Source organism: Biomphalaria glabrata, chromosome 12, assembly GCF_947242115.1.
Source record: "Biomphalaria glabrata chromosome 12, xgBioGlab47.1, whole genome shotgun sequence".
NCBI classification, from domain to species: domain Eukaryota; kingdom Metazoa; phylum Mollusca; class Gastropoda; family Planorbidae; genus Biomphalaria; species Biomphalaria glabrata.
In genome coordinates, this window is record NC_074722.1 from 37,417,489 (window position 1) to 37,437,894 (window position 20,406).

The following is a 20,406-nucleotide window of genomic DNA, read 5'->3' on the forward strand; positions in this document are numbered from 1 at the left end:
TCTGTTTCTGTGGCCAGCGGTTAACGACAAGGGTGTCATGTGGCCAACACAACGACCAACCGGTCTTTACTTTCCCCAACTAAAGAAAGGTAACCATTTGAGTTGGGCGGACTCAGGGGCGCCCTAAAATTTCCTATAAAATACCGAAATTCAAAATCCCAGTCTTCACCGAGATTCGAACCCATGACCCCCAGGTTCGGAAGCCGACCGCTTAACCACTCAGCCACGTATTCATAGATAAATGCAGCTATATTGAAAAAATGGACGGGCCCGCCATTGACAGAGGTTCTAACTAAGGTAAAAGACAGAGAGGAATGGAGAAAGATGATCGACGAATCTTGCATGGTGCCCCAACGGTGCAATAGACTAAAGGATAGGTAAAAGTAAAGGTAAAAATATTGAAGCTTGAAGAGGCCTCCATAAAACTTCTGACCAGGGTCTCAACTTATTAAAATCTGGCACTGGCTTACATGTGCTTTATCTTCATCTCTCCGCTGAAAGAAAACCTTGTTATTTATATTTATAGGTTAGTGAACAAAAAAAAAGCCAATCAACATTTTTCATTTAGATTAGCCTCCCATTCCTTTCTTCGCCGGAAGTGAATGGAAACAACAGATGCCATCAATTAGATTGCACATTTGGCATTGTTTGCTAGTAACAGTAGTAACTTTCCCGCCACATTTATTTAAAGATTTAAGAATTTGTCATTTTAAGATTTCCTTTCGTTATGAAAAAAACATTGATTTTTCCTGTGCCCGCACTAGCAGCGCCATTTAAGAATGATCTTAGAAGCTTTATTTTGAGATTACCTCCCGATTATTTCCGTAGTTTGCCGTTTCGTTTTTTGGGTAAGTTTAATAAATATGTTATCTAATTTTGTATCTAGTTTAAATGTAGATCTGTCTTTTTGTGTTAAGTTATTCTTGGCTAGATCTACAACCTCATTCGCTGCGTACAGCTGTTAGTTTGATTGTTTTAAGTAATTTATTAGGATTCGTCTATGTTTGTACTAACGCAAATTGAAATTCTTCTTATCTTATGAAGTTATGCATTGCAGACGCTACTAACTAAATAACACACTTTTTTATAATATAGGCAAAATCAAGTTAATATGAAATTAACTAGGTGCGGATTTTAGTAATAATAGTTCTTTAACAAAATCTAACTCACTAGACTAATACAATCGTTCAGTCTCACGTTCTGGAGTCGTCTGCCCTAACTAAGACCAAGTGACGACAATGCCACCTATGTTGCATCATTCACAACCAATCGCAAACCTCTTCCCACCGTCACCATTTAAACACACACACACACACACCATAACAGGCAGTATAGAATATAGAAGCTCTAATTACCATTCGACAGCTGCGCTGGGTCGGACACTTATCCCGCTTGGGAGACGACAACATGCCATAGGCCAGCGGTTCTCAACTTTTTAAGCTCGGCGACCCCTTTTTTACAATCCCCAACTCTGCCGCGACCCCCCCCCCCCGCTCACACACACAGCAATAGGAAGAATAGATAAAACAATCCATTATTTCGATGGTCTTTGGCGACCCCTGGCAAATCGTCAATCGACCCCCAAGGAGATCGCGACCCACAGGTTGAGAACCCCTGCCTTAGGCGATCTTCTTTGGCGAGCTGAAAGGAGGACGGCGTATATGAGACTTTACGAAATTAAGCGCTTAGTGGATTCTATGTGTATAGGTTTGAATCGCATGAAGCTCAGAAACTATACGGAGAAGTGGGGGAGCCGTTCAGGCCCCGTGCCCTGCTAGGGCCGCCTATGATTACTGGTCTGAACTCTCCAACATGAAAAATGAGGAAAAAAGAGGAAGACTGAACTCTAGGGTTCCGCGGAACAAAGTTTGGAAAACACTTCATTATGCGGTGTGGGCACTAGTTTCAAGGGAATGAATCGCGTTGTTGTACCGGTCGTTGAATTTTAGCCCCAAACTGCTGGTAGACAACTAAACCGCTGTAGGCGTAATAGATCTTAACCAATAAAACTTCTAATAACTTGAATAACTTCCTTGAGAACAAAACTAAATATAAATTTATTTATAATATAGACAAAGTGGATGTGAAATCAAGTAAATGTAGTAGACTTTAGTAATAATATCTGTTAACAAAACATACTTCCTATAAAGTGCTTCCAATGGCATGCGTCTCAGATAGCCCCTGACAACCAGTCCAACTCCTGGCCTTCACGTGTGGCTTCGGGAGACAACCCTGAGGAAAAATCAGGAGCTGGTGACCCTTAGGCAGACTGTGGCACACCGTTCTACAGCCTGTCAGAGCCTGCGGCGCTACTGATCCCAAACTGTATTGGATATTCCGTTCCTTTGGTCACATCAGCTACGCGGAGAGGGGGGAATACTGTGTGGGCGACATCGTTCCGACCATAAACAATACAATGCCCAGGCTTTCATCTCACTATTTGCTCTGAGATGAACCATAGTCGTTCTACGACTGAAGGAGGCCAATGAATGAATGAATGAACAAAACACACTACAATAACACAACATTTCTGTTACACGTTCTGGAGTCGTCTCCCTTAATGCCACCTATGTTGCATCATCCCGCCGTCAGCATATAAACACACACAGACACACACACTCACTCCATAACACACGTCACAAGGGCCGCAGGTCGTAGTTTGGTTTCACTGGCATAGAAAAAAAATGATTGATCATCAAGTCACTATTGAAGACAGGTTATTGCGACACAGTCAACAAGTGTGATAGTTTAAAGAATAGTGTCTTGAACGCTAATGGTTCTTGTCATTCGATCCTAACAGGGTACGGTTTCGCCGTCGGGCACGCTCTCAATTACCAAAACTGGTGCAAAGAATCAGAACCTTTCTACATCATGGGCTGGACTTACTTCATAGGGCACTCACTGTATAAATTCTATCAAGTTATGGGGGTAAGTGATGACATTCTTTATATAAACCCTATCAATCAAAGTGGTAAGTGATTCTTTGTATAAACTCTATCCAAGTCATGGGAAGGGGGGGGGGGAGTATGTTGTGCTGGTTCCCGGTCATTTCATCCCCGGTCACTTCATCCCCGGTCATTTCATCCCCGGTCACTTCATCCCCGGTCATTTCATCCCCTGGTCATTTCATCCCCGGTCACTTCATCCCCGGTCACTTCATCCCCCTGGTCACTTAATCTTTAGCTAAGTACACACCCAGATTTACAATAGACTATAAGATTTCTCATTTAGAATACAAACTGAAAGAGGAAACACTGTAAACGCATTAGTAACAAGTCATAAAATGGCAAAAAGCATTCTACATAATCATATTTACATATAAAATATTTAATTGGGGATGAAATGACCGGGGATGAAGTGACCGGGGGATGAAGTGACCAGGGGATGAAGTGACCAGGGGATGAAATGACCGGGGATGAAGTGACCGGGGATGAAATGACCAGGGGATGAAGTGACCAGGGGATGAAGTGACCAGGGGATGAAGTGACCAGGGGATGAAGTGACCGGGGATGAAATGACCGGTCACCGTTGTGCTACATAATGACAATCTTAGTAAAAAAAAATGAATCAAGATATTGGGGTTAAATTACGACATTCTATGTATAGATTCTATCAAAGTAGATATCCGCAGTTACTCTGTAGACTTGATTGTGGTAAATAGAAATAAATGTTTCTTAAACTATATCTTTCTTTGTGTTGTTATGTAGGCCTACTGCAAAGTTCTTCTTTCAGACCTTGTGGTCTATAGGGCAGATGATGTAAACGTCATTTGTTACTGTGGCCCACTGTTAAAAAGGGGGTCATGTGGCCAGCACAACGACCAACCGCCTTTACTTTCCTATAAAGATATGGAGAATAAATCAAGCGAGCCCATTGAAGAAGTCTATCCTTTATTACATTAGTGGATATTTAGACTGTTGTCTTTAGCACTTGTAGAAGCTTGTTCATTTGTTCTCTGGAATTCGAACGCTCCTTAAAAAAAATAAAATTGCATCCTGGCTCAAGCCTCCTGCAGGACGGCTGGGGATGATTACAAGCGGGATTCGAACTCCGGACCTTCGTGGTAACAATTGGCTGCCTGGCTGTGTGGTATGTGCTATGGACTGTCGTTTGATGGTCTCACAGTCCTGCAGGAGGTTTGGGTTACGATCTTTAAGTCAGAAAGAACATCGTATACAACAACGGCGTTAAGGGCATACCATTTGACCTGGTAGCACTCGATCTGGTAGCATTTGACCAGGTAGCACTCGACTTGGTAGCATTTGACCAGGTAGAATTTGACCTGGTAGCATTTGACCAGATAGCACTCGACCCTATAACACTCGACTAGATAGCACTCGACCTGGTAGCATTTGACAAGGTAGCACTCGACCCTATATCACTCAACTAGATAGCACTCGACCTGGTAGCACTTGACCAGGTAGTAATTTGACCTGGCAGCACTCGACCTGGTAGCACTCGACCAAGTAGCACTTGATCTGGTAGCACTCGACCTGGTAGCAATCGACCTGGTAGCCATCCTGTTTATTTTCCTATTCTGAAGTTGAAAAAAAAAGAATGATCAACCTAGGAATGGATTAATTGCCCTAATATATAATGATTTGTTTTTCAATGATCTGCTTCAACTCCAACCTTGATGCCACCTCCCCTTTAAGACCTGTCACCTGTTTCTGTGGCCTTCAGTTAACAAGGGTGTCATGTGGCCAGCACAACGATCAACCGTCTTTACTTTTCCCCCAACTAATGTCAGGTACCCATTAGAGCTGGGCGCACTGAGAGGCGCTCAAAGATCCAAAAATTAAAAAGTCTTCACCAGGATTCGAACCCCGGACGGCTCAGAAGCCAAGCGCTTTACCGCTCAGCCACCGCGCCTCCTTACCTTGATGCTAGCTACATCCTTACGTATTGAATGAAAAGATGTATTAGATCTAGATCTTTAAACCGAGTTCGTTTTTTTGTTGTTGTTTTCAGCCCTTCTTGGAAGATGAACTTGGAGTTGTGCCTAGACCAGAATCTCGTTACTGCAACGTTGTGCTCTACGATACCCTCATATGGGACTTATTGGCCTCATTTCTAGCACCTACAGCCATCGCTTACTGGCTTTGCTGGTATTGATTTCATTACTACACAATTAACTTATCTGGTCATTTTATTGGCTGCCACAATCCTGAACTTGGAGTTGACGCCTAAAAGCCTACATTTTCATTTGCAGCCATAAGCCAATAATGCCTTTTTTCTGCCAAAAGCCCATAACCTCATTGGCTGCCCTTAAACCACTCATCTCACTTGCAGTCATAAGCCCATAATTTCATGGTCTGCCAGAAGACCATTAATATCATTGGCAGAAAGAAGCCCATAATCCCATGGTCTGCCTGAAGACCACTAATATCATTGGCAGAAAGAAGCCCATAATCCCATGGTCTGCCTGAAGACCACTAATATCATTGGCAGAAAGAAGCTCATATCCCATGGTCTGCCTGAAGACCACTAATATCATTGGCAGAAAGAAGCCCATAATCCCATGGTCTGCCTGAAGACCACTAATATCATTGGCAGAAAGAAGCCCATAATCCCATGGTCTGCCTGAAGACCACTAATATCATTGGCAGAAAGAAGCCCATAATCCCATGGTCTGCCTGAAGACCACTAATATTATTGGCAGAAATAACTTGCAACTCATACTTTATTAGTTAACTAAGTGACCTTATGTAGTAAAATCTTGTAGTATTAAATTATTTTTCAATGGTAGGCCTACATAGATCTAGATAGTTTACATAAATCTAGATATAGTACATAGATCTAGAATTCTCCATATAGTACATAGATGATAGATGTAGATATAGTACATAGATGATAGATGTAGATATAGTACTTAGATGATAGATGTAGATGTAGTACTTAGATGATAAATGTAGATATAGTGCATAGATCTAGATATTCAGACAGGCTCATAAGTCGAATTGATAATGATAGTTAAATACTGTCGACTGACAGTGTCACGTGACCGCTATTAATTTAAGACAAATACTAAGACCGCTATTGGAAATGTGCTGTAATAAGAAAGACCTTTTTTCAACTAAATACAATAAAAGAGAACAGACACAAGACACAAAATCGAGACACAGACGTCTTGATTTTTTAAAAAATATTTCCTTGTCCTGAGGTTATCAAACTTTCTAGACCCGGGGACCCCTTTAGTCAAAAACTTGCCCACGGTAAAAAAAAAAGAAGCTTTTAGCGAAGAAGTTATTTTAATTGCACATTTTTTTTTATCTTTCTGCTCTCTTCAGTAGTCTGGTGGACCCCTGGGGGTCCGCGGACCATAGTTTGAGAGACACTGCCTAAGCTAGCAAGTAGCACTGATACAGCCTGACAGAACAAGAACAAATGTGTTCGGTTCAAGCCTTAATGGACAAAGTCGCAGTGATGATGGAGCAGGTGACGCAGAGGCGTAGCTAGAGTGGATGGAGGGAGGGGGAAAATATGTAAATTCCCCTGGCCCCAAATTGAGGGGGGTCCCCAAATGAGTGTTTTTTTTACATTAAATATTACGCAAAATGCAGCAGCCCCCAAAGAGGTCGAGCCCCTTGGGCCCCCAAATGGGGGCAAATTTCTAGCTACGCCACTGGGGTGGCGGTTGTCTTCAAAGATCTTTCCGACTTTGCTGAGACATCTTCATTGAAAAATTTCATTCAAATATTATAGGGTTGTGGCTTTGGTATTTGATGCTCTTTATAAGCTAAGCGTCTAAGCGAAGCAACAGTTCGAATATGTCGCATAGTAAAAATTTATTTAAAGATATTCTTTTGATATTTAGGTATTACCCACTCAGGACCCCTATGTTTCCTCTTTGTTTCCTCTTTGTTCCCTTACAGGGCGACAGACTGTATCTTAAATGTCTTCATGGAAGAAGACAGAGACTCAATGATCCGCAAGTGGCTTCCTTTGCTGGTCAGCCTTGTGACCCTGCCTCTACTGTCTCATCAAATTGACAGCACCGTTGACCTCTTCATGACTTCGATAATTCGGCCACTCTATGAAAACTATGAGAACATAGTCTACTCCATGGTCCACGGGTCACACTGACCGAAGTTTGACTCACTGGGTTTCCCATCTTGCGCCAAGCGTTACCAAAAACAGGAAGGTGAATTAACTCGAACTGGACTTCAAAGCTAGAGACATTGTTCTAAGCAGCCGCTGCTAATCTGTAGACTTGAGTGTGGAAAATTAAAATAAATATTTCTTAAACTATGTCTTTCTTATTTGTTCTTATGTACTGTAAAGTAAGATTCTCCTTTCAGATCTTGTGTTCTATAGGGCAGATGATGTTAAGGTCATCTGTTTTCTTTGGCCAACGGTTTACGAGAATAGTGTCATGTGGCCGCACAATGACGAATCGCCTTAACTTTCAGGAACCCATTAGAATTGGGTGGGCTCAGGGGCGCCCTAAAAATACACAAAAATTCAAAATCTCAGTCTTAATTGAGACTCGAACCCAGGATTCCAGGTTGGGAAGCAAAGCCACTGTGAACTGTTCTGCAGAAATTGAAAGTAGGCTTTTAAACGCGTTTTATTTTGCTTTACTGTAGCACTATATCTTTCTATATCAGGTTTTTAGATAGACACTGCGCCCACGCTTAGGAAACCATAAACCATATCCTCTTTGAATGCCCCTTCCTTATCCACATTAGGCAGACCCTATTACCTCTTCAGTAAGCGTGAGTTTGGTGGCTGAGTGGTATAGCGCTTGCCTTTCTAAACGAGAGGTCTTGAGTTTGAATCTCGGTAAAGACTGGTATTCTGAACGTCATGATTTTTAGGACATCACTGAGTTCACCCAATTGTAATGGGTACTTGAAATAATGTGGGAAGCAAAAACGGTTGTTTGTTATCCTAGCCACATGACACATATGTTATCCTGGCCACATGACACATATGTTATCCTGGCCACATGACACATATGTTATCCTGGCCACATGACACATATGTTATCCTGGCCACATGACACATATGTTATCCTGGCCACATGACACATATGTTATCCTGGCCACGTGACACATATGTTGTCCTGGCCACGTGACACACTACTTTACATTATCTGCCCCATCAGATCGCGAGGTCTGAAAAGAGTAGCTTTTTTTTTTCTTTTTTTTTTTTCTTTTTTTTTTCTTTTTTTTTTTTTTCTTTTTTTTTTTCTTTTTTTTTTTCTTTTTTTTTTTCTTTTTTTTTTCTTTTTTTTTTCTTTTTTTTTTTCTTTTTTTTTTTTTTTCTTTTTTTTTTTCTTTTTTTTTCTTTTTTTTTTTTCTTTTTTTTTTCTTTTTTTTTTTTTTTCTTTTTTTTTTCTTTTTTTTTTTCTTTTTTTTTCTTTTTTTTTTTTCTTTTTTTTTTTCTTTTTTTTTTTTCTTTTTTTTTTTCTTTGTAGGAGATTAGCGACAAGAGAAAATAAGATTAAAATCTCCAGAGAGTAAAAAAAAAAAATGAAACTAAAAGCCGTTTATTCAAAATTGATATTAAAGGGCCTAGATCAGCGGTTCTCAACCTTTTATGGTCAGAGACACCTTTTTAGAATCCCCCACTTTGCCGCGACCCCCACCCACACACACATACAGCAATAAAGGAATACACACTAACAATCCATATTTTCGATGGTCTTAGGCGACCCCTGGCAAATAGTCATTCGACCCTCAAGAGGGTCGCGACCCACAGGTTGAGAACCCCTGGCCTAGATCAAGAAGGTGGTTAAGTCACAATTTGGTCAATTTAAGAAAAAATTCCCAAAACTCTATTTTTTTAATGTTCCTGTGATATTTGGTTCTTCTGGGCTATGAACTAAAATTGAGTGTTTCCAGTCCTAATTGGCAATTTTCCACTGTGCTATCTAGCGGCAATTTTCCATAATTTCATGACCTCCCTTCTTTCATTCAAAAAAATAGATTGGACTTGACCCCATTCTCAGATTGACAGGGAAAATATGCTTTATTCTTATTCTATGTCTACTTTGAGCTAAACTATTGTAACATGCTATGCTCTGTTATGTAATGTTATGCTATGCCAAGCTATGTTATGTTATTATGTTTTGAGGCTAAGACCAATATAGTAGTTTGACAGGTAACAGACAGGTTACAGACAGGTTTGACAGGTTACAGACAGGTTTGACAGGTTACAGACAGGTTTGACAGGTTACAGACAGGTTACAGACAGGTTTGTCAGGTTTGACAGGTTACAGACAGGTTTGACAGGTTACAGACAGGTTTGAAAGGTTACAGAAAGGTTCGACAGGTTACAGACAGGTTTGACAGGTTACAGACAGGTTTGTCCGGTTACAGACAGGTTTGACAGGTTACAGACAGGTTTGACAGGTTACAGACAGGTTTGTCAGGTTACAGACAGGTGCTTCTTTTGTTAGCACCATTCAGTGCAACAAGCTGGTCGTGTCCATGCAGTTTCATCCATTAAGTGGTTATGGATGGATATATCTCCCACCTACCACCAGTACAGTTCAATGGGACTATGTACTGTAAACTATCTACACTTGAACACACGTGAAGTCTTGTTAGAAGGCACACAGAGCATCCTGGTGACTAAATTTGTCAAAAAAAATTTTTTTTCATATAAATGTGACTTAACCACCTTCTTGTACAAGTGCCTTTGATTTTTATCATTTGTCCTACACGGTCAACGTCCAAGACTGACCAATCTGCATACCAACAAGCTGAACACTAACCTCATTCACCGAGGCGAGAAGGAGTAAAGAACATAGGCTTAGTTAGAACCAGAATACCAACGATTCTGATCGGTCATTGCTCAACAAGAAATGTTACATTACCAGGGTCAATCATTAATTGTTAGCAAATCAGACCGTTGCTGAGGCAACCATCAAAGTAAATGACCAAAGAAAGACAATTCAGGTATTTCTTAGCAAATCACAGTTGACGGATTTACTTCCCCTAGTTTATATATATATAAGTATAATGCAGGTTCTACAATCTTTACAATGGAAGATAACGTCAGATTAGGGCAGGGGTCGGCAACCTGCGGCTCTCGAGCCACATGCGGCTCTTTGGATGTTAAGCTGCGGCTCTTTAGTTCCATACTCAAACATTATTTATTTTATCGAAAATAAATTGAATCTATTAACTAAGATTAGGCACCGATTCAATCTCTCAGCCACTGGTACTTAATTTTCACCGCTCACCTCCCCATGTCTTCAAAAGTAAAATAGAACTCAACATTTTTCTGCCTTATCGATGATATAGATAAGTCTTGCGACATAAAAGACATGGCACAAGTTGGTTTTCTGTCAGGTACATGTCTTCCCAAGGATTGCTAGCGCTCTCGTGACAAACTAGAGGAAATAGTTTAGAGAATGCCGTGCAAAAATACCTTAAAGACAATAAGATTGATTTAAATAAACTCGTTTCAATAGCAACTGATGGAACCAGAAGTATGAAAGGAAAAAATAAAAGAGAATCTGCCTTCTCTAGCAAGAAGTGCTAGTTAAAATCACTCTACCATCGTCAGTTTAAAGAATTCTTAAACGAAATGGAGACCCAATATTCCAACCTTCTTCTTCCCAATAAAGTGCGATGGCTTACTACAGGTACGCTGTTGAAACTTGGAGCTTTGTGCTTGAATGAAATATATACATTCCTAAATAAGGATGGTATTAATCACTCTGAATTAGAGAACGACAAATGGTTGCAAAAATGTTACTTTATGATGGATATATCGGGAAAAGTAAATGGGATGAATCTAAAACTACAAGAAAATGAAAGCCCAGCCGATGTTTTAATAAAAGATAAGAGCTGTGGCTGAGCAGTAAAGAGCTTCTCTTCCAAACCGGGGTCCCGAGTTAGAATCGTGGTGAAGATATTGATTTTTAATCTCTGGATATTTTTTAGCGCATCTAAATCCACCCAGCTTTAATAATTATCTGGCATTAGTTGGGGAAAGTAAATGTGGTTGGTTGTTGTGCTGACACCTTCGTTAACCGTGGTTCACAGAAAGAGATGACCTCTACACCATCTGCCCTAAAGATCGCAAGGTCTGAAAGGGGAACTTTACTTAATGAGAGCGATAAATGACTTCATTTTCACTTTCTAAAGCAATACCGCGATAAAAACAATGCAACTGTTAACAGGAATTACTTTATCACAGTTATTTAAAAAAATTACAGATGAATTTGTTGAGAGATTTTAGCATTTCAAAACCATCAAAACCATTCTAGCATTCATAGTAAATACCCTCAACACAAATAGTAACGAAATCCATATTGAGCCGTTTGGAATTGATACTGGAGCTTTCTGGAGTGGATAATTTACAGATTTGAAAAGCAAGTTGGAAGAGTTGGAGGTCCAGAAATGTACGTACGTAACGCAACAAAAGTGGACAGCTTTCAAAGAATTGCCTCGAGATGAGGCACTTATGTTCGACGCATGGGATTGTCTTCCAGACTGCTACAGTGAAGTGAAAAGGTTGGCAATTGGAGTTCTAACTATTTTCGGATCGACATATTCATGCGAGCAAGCGTTCTCTTGCATAAATAGCCAACTAACAATTGAAAATTTAGAGTCGTGTTTAAAACTAAAAACAACAAGTTATGAGCCAAATGTATCTAAACTTTCTAAAACCAAAGCCAACGCTCCATTGAATTTGGCAAGAAAAAACTTTGTGGCTCTTTAAAAACTGAAATTTAGTAAATTGTAATTTTTGGCTCTTCAAACTCAAAAGGTTGCCGACCCCTGGATTAGGGGTCGTGGCGGCTGAGTGGTTAAGAGCTCGGCTCCCGTACCTGTTGTCCTGGGTTGCTCTGTTTTTTTCAATAAGAGTTCATCTCAGGTGTCATGGGTTCGAATCTCGGTGAAGCGTGGTATTTGCAATTTCGGGATTGTTAGGGCGCCCCCTGAGTCCATCGAACTCTAATGAGTACCTGACTTTAGTTGGGGAAAGTAAAGGCGGTGGTCAGTGTGCTGGCCACATGACACCCTGTTCGTAGACCGTTGGCCAAAAAGAAACAGATGACCTTAACATCATCTGCCCCGTAGACCACAAGGCCTGAAAGGAAAATTTTTTAGACTCAACCTAACTCTAATTGATACCGGACATCAGTTGAGGAAAGTTAAGCGGATAGATACTTGTGCTGGCCACATGACATCCTTGTTGACAGTCGGCCTTAGAAACAGACGACCTTTATATCATCTATCCCAAAGGTCGGAAAGTTTCAAAGGACTACTTTATTTATTTTATATAAAGAAAAGTAAGTGTATTTAACCCGAATTCGGACAATGAGTGCGCATGTTAATGTCAAACTTCAGAATTTTTTGGTTATCTACATCGGACATTCGTTATCAGTTCTGTTTGTTTCTAGTAGCCCAAGGTCTGACTAGAGTGGAACCAGTGGAATTTATATCTAGGTCAGAGGTTCTCACTTGAGAAAAATAGCCCATCTGGGGAACTTTGTGATCAGTATGAGGTGAAAATATTTTTTTTTTTTTTGTAAGAGCGTTTAGTGATCTCCCAATAACTAATGATTAATTAAGAAAAATTAAAAAAAAAAGCGTCCTTGTAATCACAACAAATTTCCATAAGGATCAATAAAGCAATTTTAGTCTTAGATCTTATAAGTCAATATGTGTGTGATGTGTGTGTGCATGTGTGTGTTTCCCTTTGTGTTTAGAGCAGTAAATAAAAGAGTTATATATAACTCTAGTAGAACACTTGGAGCCTAAATACATGCTTTAGGCAAAAAATGTTTGTAATATGTAATCATTTTCAGATAAGCTTTTAACTATCACATAGCTCTGGAAATACAAAAAAAAATATTTTTAACAAAAAAATAGAATATAAATGAAAAAAATAAACTGTCACGCAAGATTATTTAAAGAGTTGTAGAACTTTGCATTGGTGTAGTTAATTTATCGAGTTGTGGAACTTGGCTGAGAATGTTACTTCTTGTTTTGACCCTCTTCGTGGCACGTAAGTTTGTAAGACATCAATATGTGACAAAGACATATCAGACATCAAACAACTAGTGTTGAGACAAGTGTCTCGACTAGTCACATCAGTAATCAAATAAATAGTGTTGAGAGAAATGACTAGACCAGACATATTAAGCGTCTTATATTGATACATGTGACTAGAGACGAGACCATGCGTCATGGAAGGCCTCAAGATTGACTTACAGCGTCACAACCAGTGGGCAGTTTAGACCAATAGCTCGTTGCCACATCACGTGGCAACGAGCTATTGGCCTAAACTGCCCACAGGTGGTGACGTCGCAGGCCAGTGTTCAAGACTTCTATAACGACTAGTCTCGCTAGATACATCAAACATTGATCAACTTAATTAAAACGTGTATCTGTACTCATTAACCGATATCCTATTCTAGTTCCTTTCAATACTTGTAGTTCCTGGAGCAGAAACACTTGATCAAAAAGTTAGCAGTCGGAGAGATAGAGAGAGAGAGAGAGAAAGAGAGAGTGGGAAGGGAGAATAAAAGAGGAAAGAGGTAGAAAGAAAGATAAAAAGAGAGCATGGAAATATAGAAGAGACAGACACAAAGAGGAGGTCAGAATATAAATGAGACAAAAAGAGAAATATTACTTAGTATCGGTTATGAGTGTTTGAACGTTTCTATGGTAACAATAAGGGAAGAGAATCATTGGTGTAGACTGTAGAGTGATGAAACAACGGCAGGTTCTGTCATAATTAGTTAGGAAATCACTTGGGTGATAGTTAACGACAGACGACTCAGAGACGCGAAACCGTTAAGACGTGTATATGTAGCATGTTATATATTGTTTATAAATATTATTATTTCATTTCAATACCATTAGATCTATATCTCGTTTTTTTTTTCAAAAAGATACATTGCAAAAAAAAAAAAAGAATTTTATGGTATCACAACAAATGTAAAAATTTGTTCAGAAATTGTTCACAGTTCTTGCTTTCATTTGCTTGTCCTTTTTCCTGCCCAGACGCATGAAAGTCCGCATACAACCCGCATGGGCTTACATCTCAAGTTCAAATTGCGTATATTGTTAATAAAAGATATATTGAGTGTTTGTTCTAATGTCTACGTTGTTTGGTGTTATTTTAAGTTAATCCCAGTAAAAGTATAATACGCTTAGATGGGTTTAGTTGTGGTGGTCATCTGGAGCTATTATTCAAAGACCGACTAACTAAAGTACCTTTGTGTAAAATTTATAATTTCTGCCAATTATCATGGTTTTGGATCGACTGTTATCTATCAATAAATTCCTCTAGAGAGTTTTGTGATATTTCGTGTTATAGTTAATGTTTAAATATTAAAAATTATAGCGTCCACTTTCCTTTAATTAAGGTTGAATACACATTAGCACAAATTACATGGTTATTTCCCTTAAGTTTTCAAAGACATTGAAAAACAAAGTAAAATATTTTGTTTCTGTTTCAGGGGCGGCGACTTTACCAGCCCACAACACCAGCCATGGGTTCTCTACTGGAAGACTCGCCCCTGAAGACTACGCCTTTATCCGCACCCTCCCCAAGTCCAGGGCGGCTGGCAACCTCCCCGGCTTTAAGTACATTTACGTGGACGGGAGCGGAGCCAAGTCCTACAACTTCGACCCCTCCAGGTACCAGCTCCAGATCGCTGGCTCCCCACTCACCTCATGGGAAGGCCTGAACGCCGCCGCTGATGTCGTCGTCTTGATGACCCGCTACATGCCGCCGCAGATTTTCAACAACGTGGCGGCGAAAGCGTCCGTGGGCGTGTTCACTGCGGCAGAGAAACTGATCGTATACCCGGAGTACGCTCACATGGCCAACACTTTCTGCGGCTCCTCCTGCTCAGGTCAGTCTGTACTTAGTTTTAACCGGCCACAGTTTAAAAGTGCACTATTTCGTTTGAGCATAATCAATTAACTAGGAGGCGCGGTGGCTGAGCGGTAAAGCGCTTGGCTTCCGAACCGGGGACCGGGGTTCGAATCCTGGTGAAGACTGGGATTTTTAATTTCGGGATCTTCGGGCGCCTCTGAGTCCACCAAGCTCTAATGGGTACCTGACATAAGTTACGGAAAAGTAAAGGCGGTTGGTCGTTGTGCTGGCCACATGACACCCTCGTTAACCGTAGGCCCTATAGACCACAAGGTCTGAAAGGGTTACTTATAAACAATTATTCTTAACTAGCCAAAAATAACTTTTAAGCTTCCAATACAGAGGTGCTATGATCGAGATCTAAAAATGTATTGACCAGAATATTTATATAAGCATTTAATACGAAGTCATTTCTGTAGTCTTTAACTCTCGTTCTGAGTCTCTTATTAACTCTTACACTCTTAATCACCTTCGCCTATCCCTTAGTCTGTTGAACCGTTGGGGCACCACACAAGATCTGTCGAACCATCTCTCTCCGTTCATCTCTTTCTTTTGCCTTGAATAGAATTTCATTAAATGACAGGCCTGACCACTCTTTTATATTGTCTTTCCATCGCTTTCTCTGTACACCTCCTCTTCTTCCTCCTGGTACAGTTCCTTGAAGGAAAGTCTTTGCGAGCCCTGAGTACCACTTGATATGGTAACACTCTAAAACAATCACATTGTTGCCGAATTCTTTAATATAGTTTTATCATTGATGTTTATATTCTTGTAGTCTGGTCTAGTCCAGTGTGTCCCAAATTGGTCTAGTGCAGTCTGTCCCAAATTGGTCTAGTGCAGTGTGTCCCAAACTGGTCTAGTGCAGTGTGTCCCAAATTGGTCTAGTGCACTGTGTCCCAAATTGGTCTAGTGCAGTGTGTCCCAAACTGGTCTAGTGCAGTGTGTCCCAAACTGGTCTAGTGCAGTGTGTCCCAAATTGGTCTAGTGCAGTGTGTCCCAAACTGGTCTAGTGCAGTGTGTCCCAAACTGGTCTAGTGCAGTGTGTCCCAAACTGGTCTAGTGCAGTGTGTCCCAACCTGGTCTAATGCAGTGTGTCCCAAATTGGTCTAGTGCAGTGTGTCCCAAATTGGTCTAGTGCAGTGTGTCCCAAATTGGTCTAGTGCAGTGTGTCCCAAATTGGTCTAGTGCAGTGTGTCCCAAATTGGTCTAGTGCAGTGTGTCCCAAATTGGTCTAGTGCAGTGTGTCCCAAATCGGTCTAGTGCAGTGCGTCCCAAATCGGTCTAGTGCAGTGCGTCCCAAATCGGTCTAGTGCAGTGCGTCCCTAATCGGTCTAGTGCAGTGCGTCCCTAATCGGTCTAGTGCAGTGCGTCCCAAATCGGTCAAGTGCAGTGTGTCCCAAATCGGTCTAGTGCAGTGTGTCCCAAATCGGTCTAGTGCAGTGTGTCCCTAATTGGTCTAGTGCAGTGTGTCCCTAATTGGTCTAGTGCAGTGTGTCCCAAATTGGTCTAGTGCAGTGTGTCCTAAATTGGTCTAGTGCACTGTGTCCCAAATTGGTCTAGTGCAGTGTGTCCCAAACTGGTCTAGTGCAGTGTGTCCCAAACTGGTCTAGTGCAGTGCGTCCCAAATTGGTCTAGTGCAGTGTGTCCCAAACTGGTCTAGTGCAGTGTGTCCCAAACTGGTCTAGTGCAGTGTGTCCCAAACTGGTCTAGTGCAGTGTGTCCCAACCTGGTCTAGTGCAGTGTGTCCCAAATTGGTCTAGTGCAGTGTGTCCCAAATTGGTCTAGTGCAGTGTGTCCCAAATTGGTCTAGTGCAGTGTGTCCCAAATTGGTCTAGTGCAGTGTGTCCCAAATTGGTCTAGTGCAGTGTGTCCCAAATCGGTCTAGTGCAGTGCGTCCCAAATCGGTCTAGTGCAGTGTGTCCCAAATCGGTCTAGTGCAGTGTGTCCCTAATTGGTCTAGTGCAGTGTGTCCCTAATTGGTCTAGTGCAGTGTGTCCCTAATTGGTCTAGTGCAGTGTGTCCCTAATTGGTCTAGTGCAGTGTGTCCCTAATTGGTCTAGTGCAGTGTGTCCCTAATTGGTCTAGTGCAGTGTGTCCCAAATTGGTCTAGTGCAGTGTGTCCTAAATTGGTCTAGTGCAGTGTGTCCCAAATTGGTCTAGTGCAGTGTGTCCCAAATTGGTCTAGTGCAGTGTGTCCTAAATTGGTCTAGTGCAGTGTGTCCCAAATTGGTCTAGTGCACTGCGTCCCAAACTGGTCTAGTGCAGTGCGTCCCAAATTGGTCTAGTGCAGTGTGTGCCACGAACACTTTGCACATTCTGAATATTTAACGGAACGCTTTGCTTATTTTTTTTTAGAGAGATCAGTTCACTTGGTGGCCTACTGGTTAATTATTAACCCTAACCCTACTAGTTGATTATTTCAGTTGTTCCTGGAACACATATTTCATGCCTCGTGGAACACTAGGGTTCAGCGCAACACAGTTTGGGAAACACTGGTCCAGTGGTATTGATGGTGACTGATATCTGAAACTTGATACGAGCTGAACGTTAATACTTCATGTAATGGACCTCATTCACCAATCGTAAACAAATAACATTTAGTCACGTGACCTTATTGGTAAAACAACGGAAAAATGCTGTCACGTGACAACCATCATGAATTAAACATGAGATCGTAAATTATATAGAAGAGACAGAGCACCACGTGGCTAAATGTTGTTTGTTTACGATTGGGGAATGAGGTCCATTGGTTTAGCTTAGTCTTAACTTAGATCTAGATCTAAAAATAATCTAGAACCAAAGAGATTAATCTCGATCTACTTTCCAGGTCAGTGTCAGCAGACATGTACATTTGATGGCCGCAAGTATGAAGACATCGCTGGGGTCGGAGGTCAAAGGGCAGTTATTTTGGACGACAACGTCCTCTGCACAGTCAATGACCCCTACCGCGGTTCCGAGAACATCCTGGCCCATGAGTTCACGCACACCATTCACGAGCAGGGCCTGTCCGGCGCGGACAAGGCCGCCGTCCACGCGGCGTACACTGCAGCCAGAGCCCGCCAGACCTGGACGCTCAGCTCCTACGCCATGCAGAACGAGCAGGAGTACTTCGCCGAGGCGGCCACCGTCTACTTCGGCATCAACTACAGCAACATTAACTCCGGCGGAATGAACATTTGCGCCCCGGGCGCCTTCTGCTCCGGGGAGATGGCAGATAGGTACCACCTGTATCAGACGGACACAGCCCTGTACAACATTCTGACCTACGTGTTTACCAACAACCGTCCAAATCTGGCCAGTGGTCTGACTGTATGTCCGGCAGGACACTCTGTTGTCGGGTAGAGTTTTTTGAAGGATGGAGTTCAAGTTTTTTAAATAAATTGTTTGTGGGCTTGTAGTAAGACTTTATTGTGTTGTTATTGAAAATATCAGTGTATGTAAACTGTCCACAAAAAAAAAATAATGTTAATTTGTAAAGAATTTTTAAAATACATTACAAAAAAACACTGTATTATACAACTTAAATAAAATAAATAAAAAGGCCTATAAAATAAAATAAATTTAAAAACATTATTTGGTTCAAACCAGGTATCGAACCCATGATTTTGACACCGTCAGATGTACTTGAGCTATTACTTATAGGTAGAATCATTTTATTGACATCTAAATCTAACACTAGACCTAGACTTCTGGTTTAGATCTCTCTAGTCTAGATCTTCTAGATCTAGAATCTAGATGTACTCTGTTTGTAAAAAATGTTTTGTAAAATGTTTTACTTGTTTCGGATGTTCCTTCAGAGTTGAAGATAGTTTACTTCCTAGTACAAACCTCCCGCAGGACGACGGGGGATGGGAGCGGGCAGGGTTTGAACCCTCGACCGTCGATAAATCCGAACGACAGTCCAGCGTGCAAACCGCACGACCAGGCAGCCTTCTGGTTTAGATCTCTCTAGCCTAGATCTTCTTCTAGATCTAGAATCTAGATGTACTCTGTATTAGATTAGATATTCTTACAATAAAATTGAAGCAACTATCAATTTACCCTGCTATCGTTTAATTTCGGAACACTATGGCTGAAAACGCCATGTTTTTTTTTCTCTTAAGTCTAATCAAGCCAAAGTTGCATTTATATATTTTTTACTTTGAAAAATTATAACGGTCAAACTAGAGTTTTCCCCGTGTGGCTAACTGTTAAATTTATAGGGAAAATCGTTAGAGCTGTTTTTGAGATCAGCTGTCCAGGTTCCTGCTGGGTCCAGGCTCCATGAAGGAGTGACTTGAATAGAGGTATCGTTAAAACCAGGCACCTTCGTGCTTATAATAAATAAATGACTCACTGGTAACAATGTAAATATTTAATGATATAAATATAAGTATGACAGCTTTTCCCCTTGTTTTACCAATAAGTTTTGACTTAGTGACAATGACGTGACTAGTAAAAACAAGGAAAGGGTTTTTAGAGTTGGAACGAAATATCAGTCGACGTAAACAGACTATTTCCATGACAACGTAGAGATATGGGGCATTTTATGAACGTCTAGAGTTAGCCGACATTCGGTGGTTCCCTTCATAACTATTAAACTTGTTCGACATTCAGTATCAGCGTCGACACATTTTTATTACATGTTCGGCCTTTCGCGAGTGTTATTGGATGACGTATTACGTTGAGTGTTACCTCCATTGGGTTTATTTGCATTAGACTCTGTGGAAGTGCCTAACACATATCCAACCTTCTCAGTCAAGTAATATTTCGTTCCCTTGTTCGAGATACCAAAAACAATAATTAGCTAGTATTAGTTAATTAACTCGTTGGTTAATTATTTTTTAAATTGATTCTGGAGTTGGCAGCAAAAGCAAAAAAGCAAAATTTCATCTTGATCCGAGAGTGCGTATGGGAGAAATAAAGTGTACAAACTATTTACCAGATAGACAGAAAGAGTGAGTTGATATATGATTTATCAAAAAAAGAATGGTGCTATAATTTTATCAACATCTCCATGCATGGTAGCTGACCTTGTATCAACTGTCATATATTACCGCTAGTTTGTTTCCCTTTTTTAAAATATCAGTTTAAAGTTTTAGAGTGAACGTGTGATAACTTCTTTCTATTGAAATTATTTAGTTCGTCTTATCTTATACAATACAGACGTTACTTCAAAAAAAAAAAAAAAAAAAAGAAGATGATTACGTCCTATGCGTTAAGCAGAAGAGCTGAGAAAATTTGATTCTGAAGATTCACATTTTGCGTCTCGAGAGACGATCTTTTCCCTTTGCAACTTCCTGTGTGACTAAAAGAGGCTGTGAAGAAACAAGACCTTTTTAGTATAAACTGCCTTTTATTGTGCAGCATTCAAACCTAACATATTTACAATGCGAACATTATCTACAGATAACCAGATAACTCTCGGATAAATGCCTGGTCGTGCGGTTTGCACGCTGGACTGTCGTTCAGATTCATCGAGGGTTCCGGGTTCAAACCCTGCCCGCTCCCATCCCCCGTCGTCCTGCGGGAGGTTTGGACTAGGAAGTAATTATCTTCAACTCTGAAGGA

At 40.8% G+C, this 20,406-nt stretch overlaps 2 protein-coding genes across 2 annotated transcripts; both read left to right on the top strand.

The window, feature by feature from the left end:
* Positions 1–590: 590 nt before the first annotated feature.
* LOC106064293 (mitochondrial fission process protein 1-like) lies at positions 591–7,252 on the top strand. Its single transcript, XM_013222783.2, has 4 exons — positions 591–848; positions 2,801–2,928; positions 4,972–5,108; positions 6,876–7,252. The coding sequence occupies exons 1-4, from the start codon at positions 728–730 to the stop codon at positions 7,084–7,086; spliced, it is 597 nt and encodes a 198-aa protein (XP_013078237.2). The 5' UTR covers positions 591–727; the 3' UTR covers positions 7,087–7,252.
* A 5,569-nt stretch (positions 7,253–12,821) lies between these two features.
* On the top strand, positions 12,822–18,253 carry LOC106064292 (uncharacterized). The gene is made up of 3 exons (XM_013222782.2): positions 12,822–12,975; positions 14,435–14,833; positions 17,684–18,253. Exons 1-3 carry the CDS (start codon positions 12,942–12,944, stop codon positions 18,196–18,198), a joined length of 948 nt encoding a protein of 315 aa, XP_013078236.2. The 5' UTR covers positions 12,822–12,941; the 3' UTR covers positions 18,199–18,253.
* Positions 18,254–20,406: the final 2,153 nt, after the last annotated feature.

Coding starts and splice junctions, on each gene's coding strand:
- LOC106064292 (XM_013222782.2), top strand. CDS start 12,942: ATGTTACTTCTTGTTTTGACCCTCTTCGTGGCAC. Junction 12,976..14,434: donor TTTGACCCTCTTCGTGGCAC/GTAAGTTTGTAA, acceptor TTTCTGTTTCAG/GGGCGGCGACTTTACCAGCC. Junction 14,834..17,683: donor CTGCGGCTCCTCCTGCTCAG/GTCAGTCTGTAC, acceptor TCTACTTTCCAG/GTCAGTGTCAGCAGACATGT.
- LOC106064293 (XM_013222783.2), top strand. CDS start 728: ATGAAAAAAACATTGATTTTTCCTGTGCCCGCACTAGCAGCGCCATTT. Junction 2,929..4,971: donor AATTCTATCAAGTTATGGGG/GTAAGTGATGAC, acceptor TGTTGTTTTCAG/CCCTTCTTGGAAGATGAACT. Junction 5,109..6,875: donor ATCGCTTACTGGCTTTGCTG/GTATTGATTTCA, acceptor GTTCCCTTACAG/GGCGACAGACTGTATCTTAA.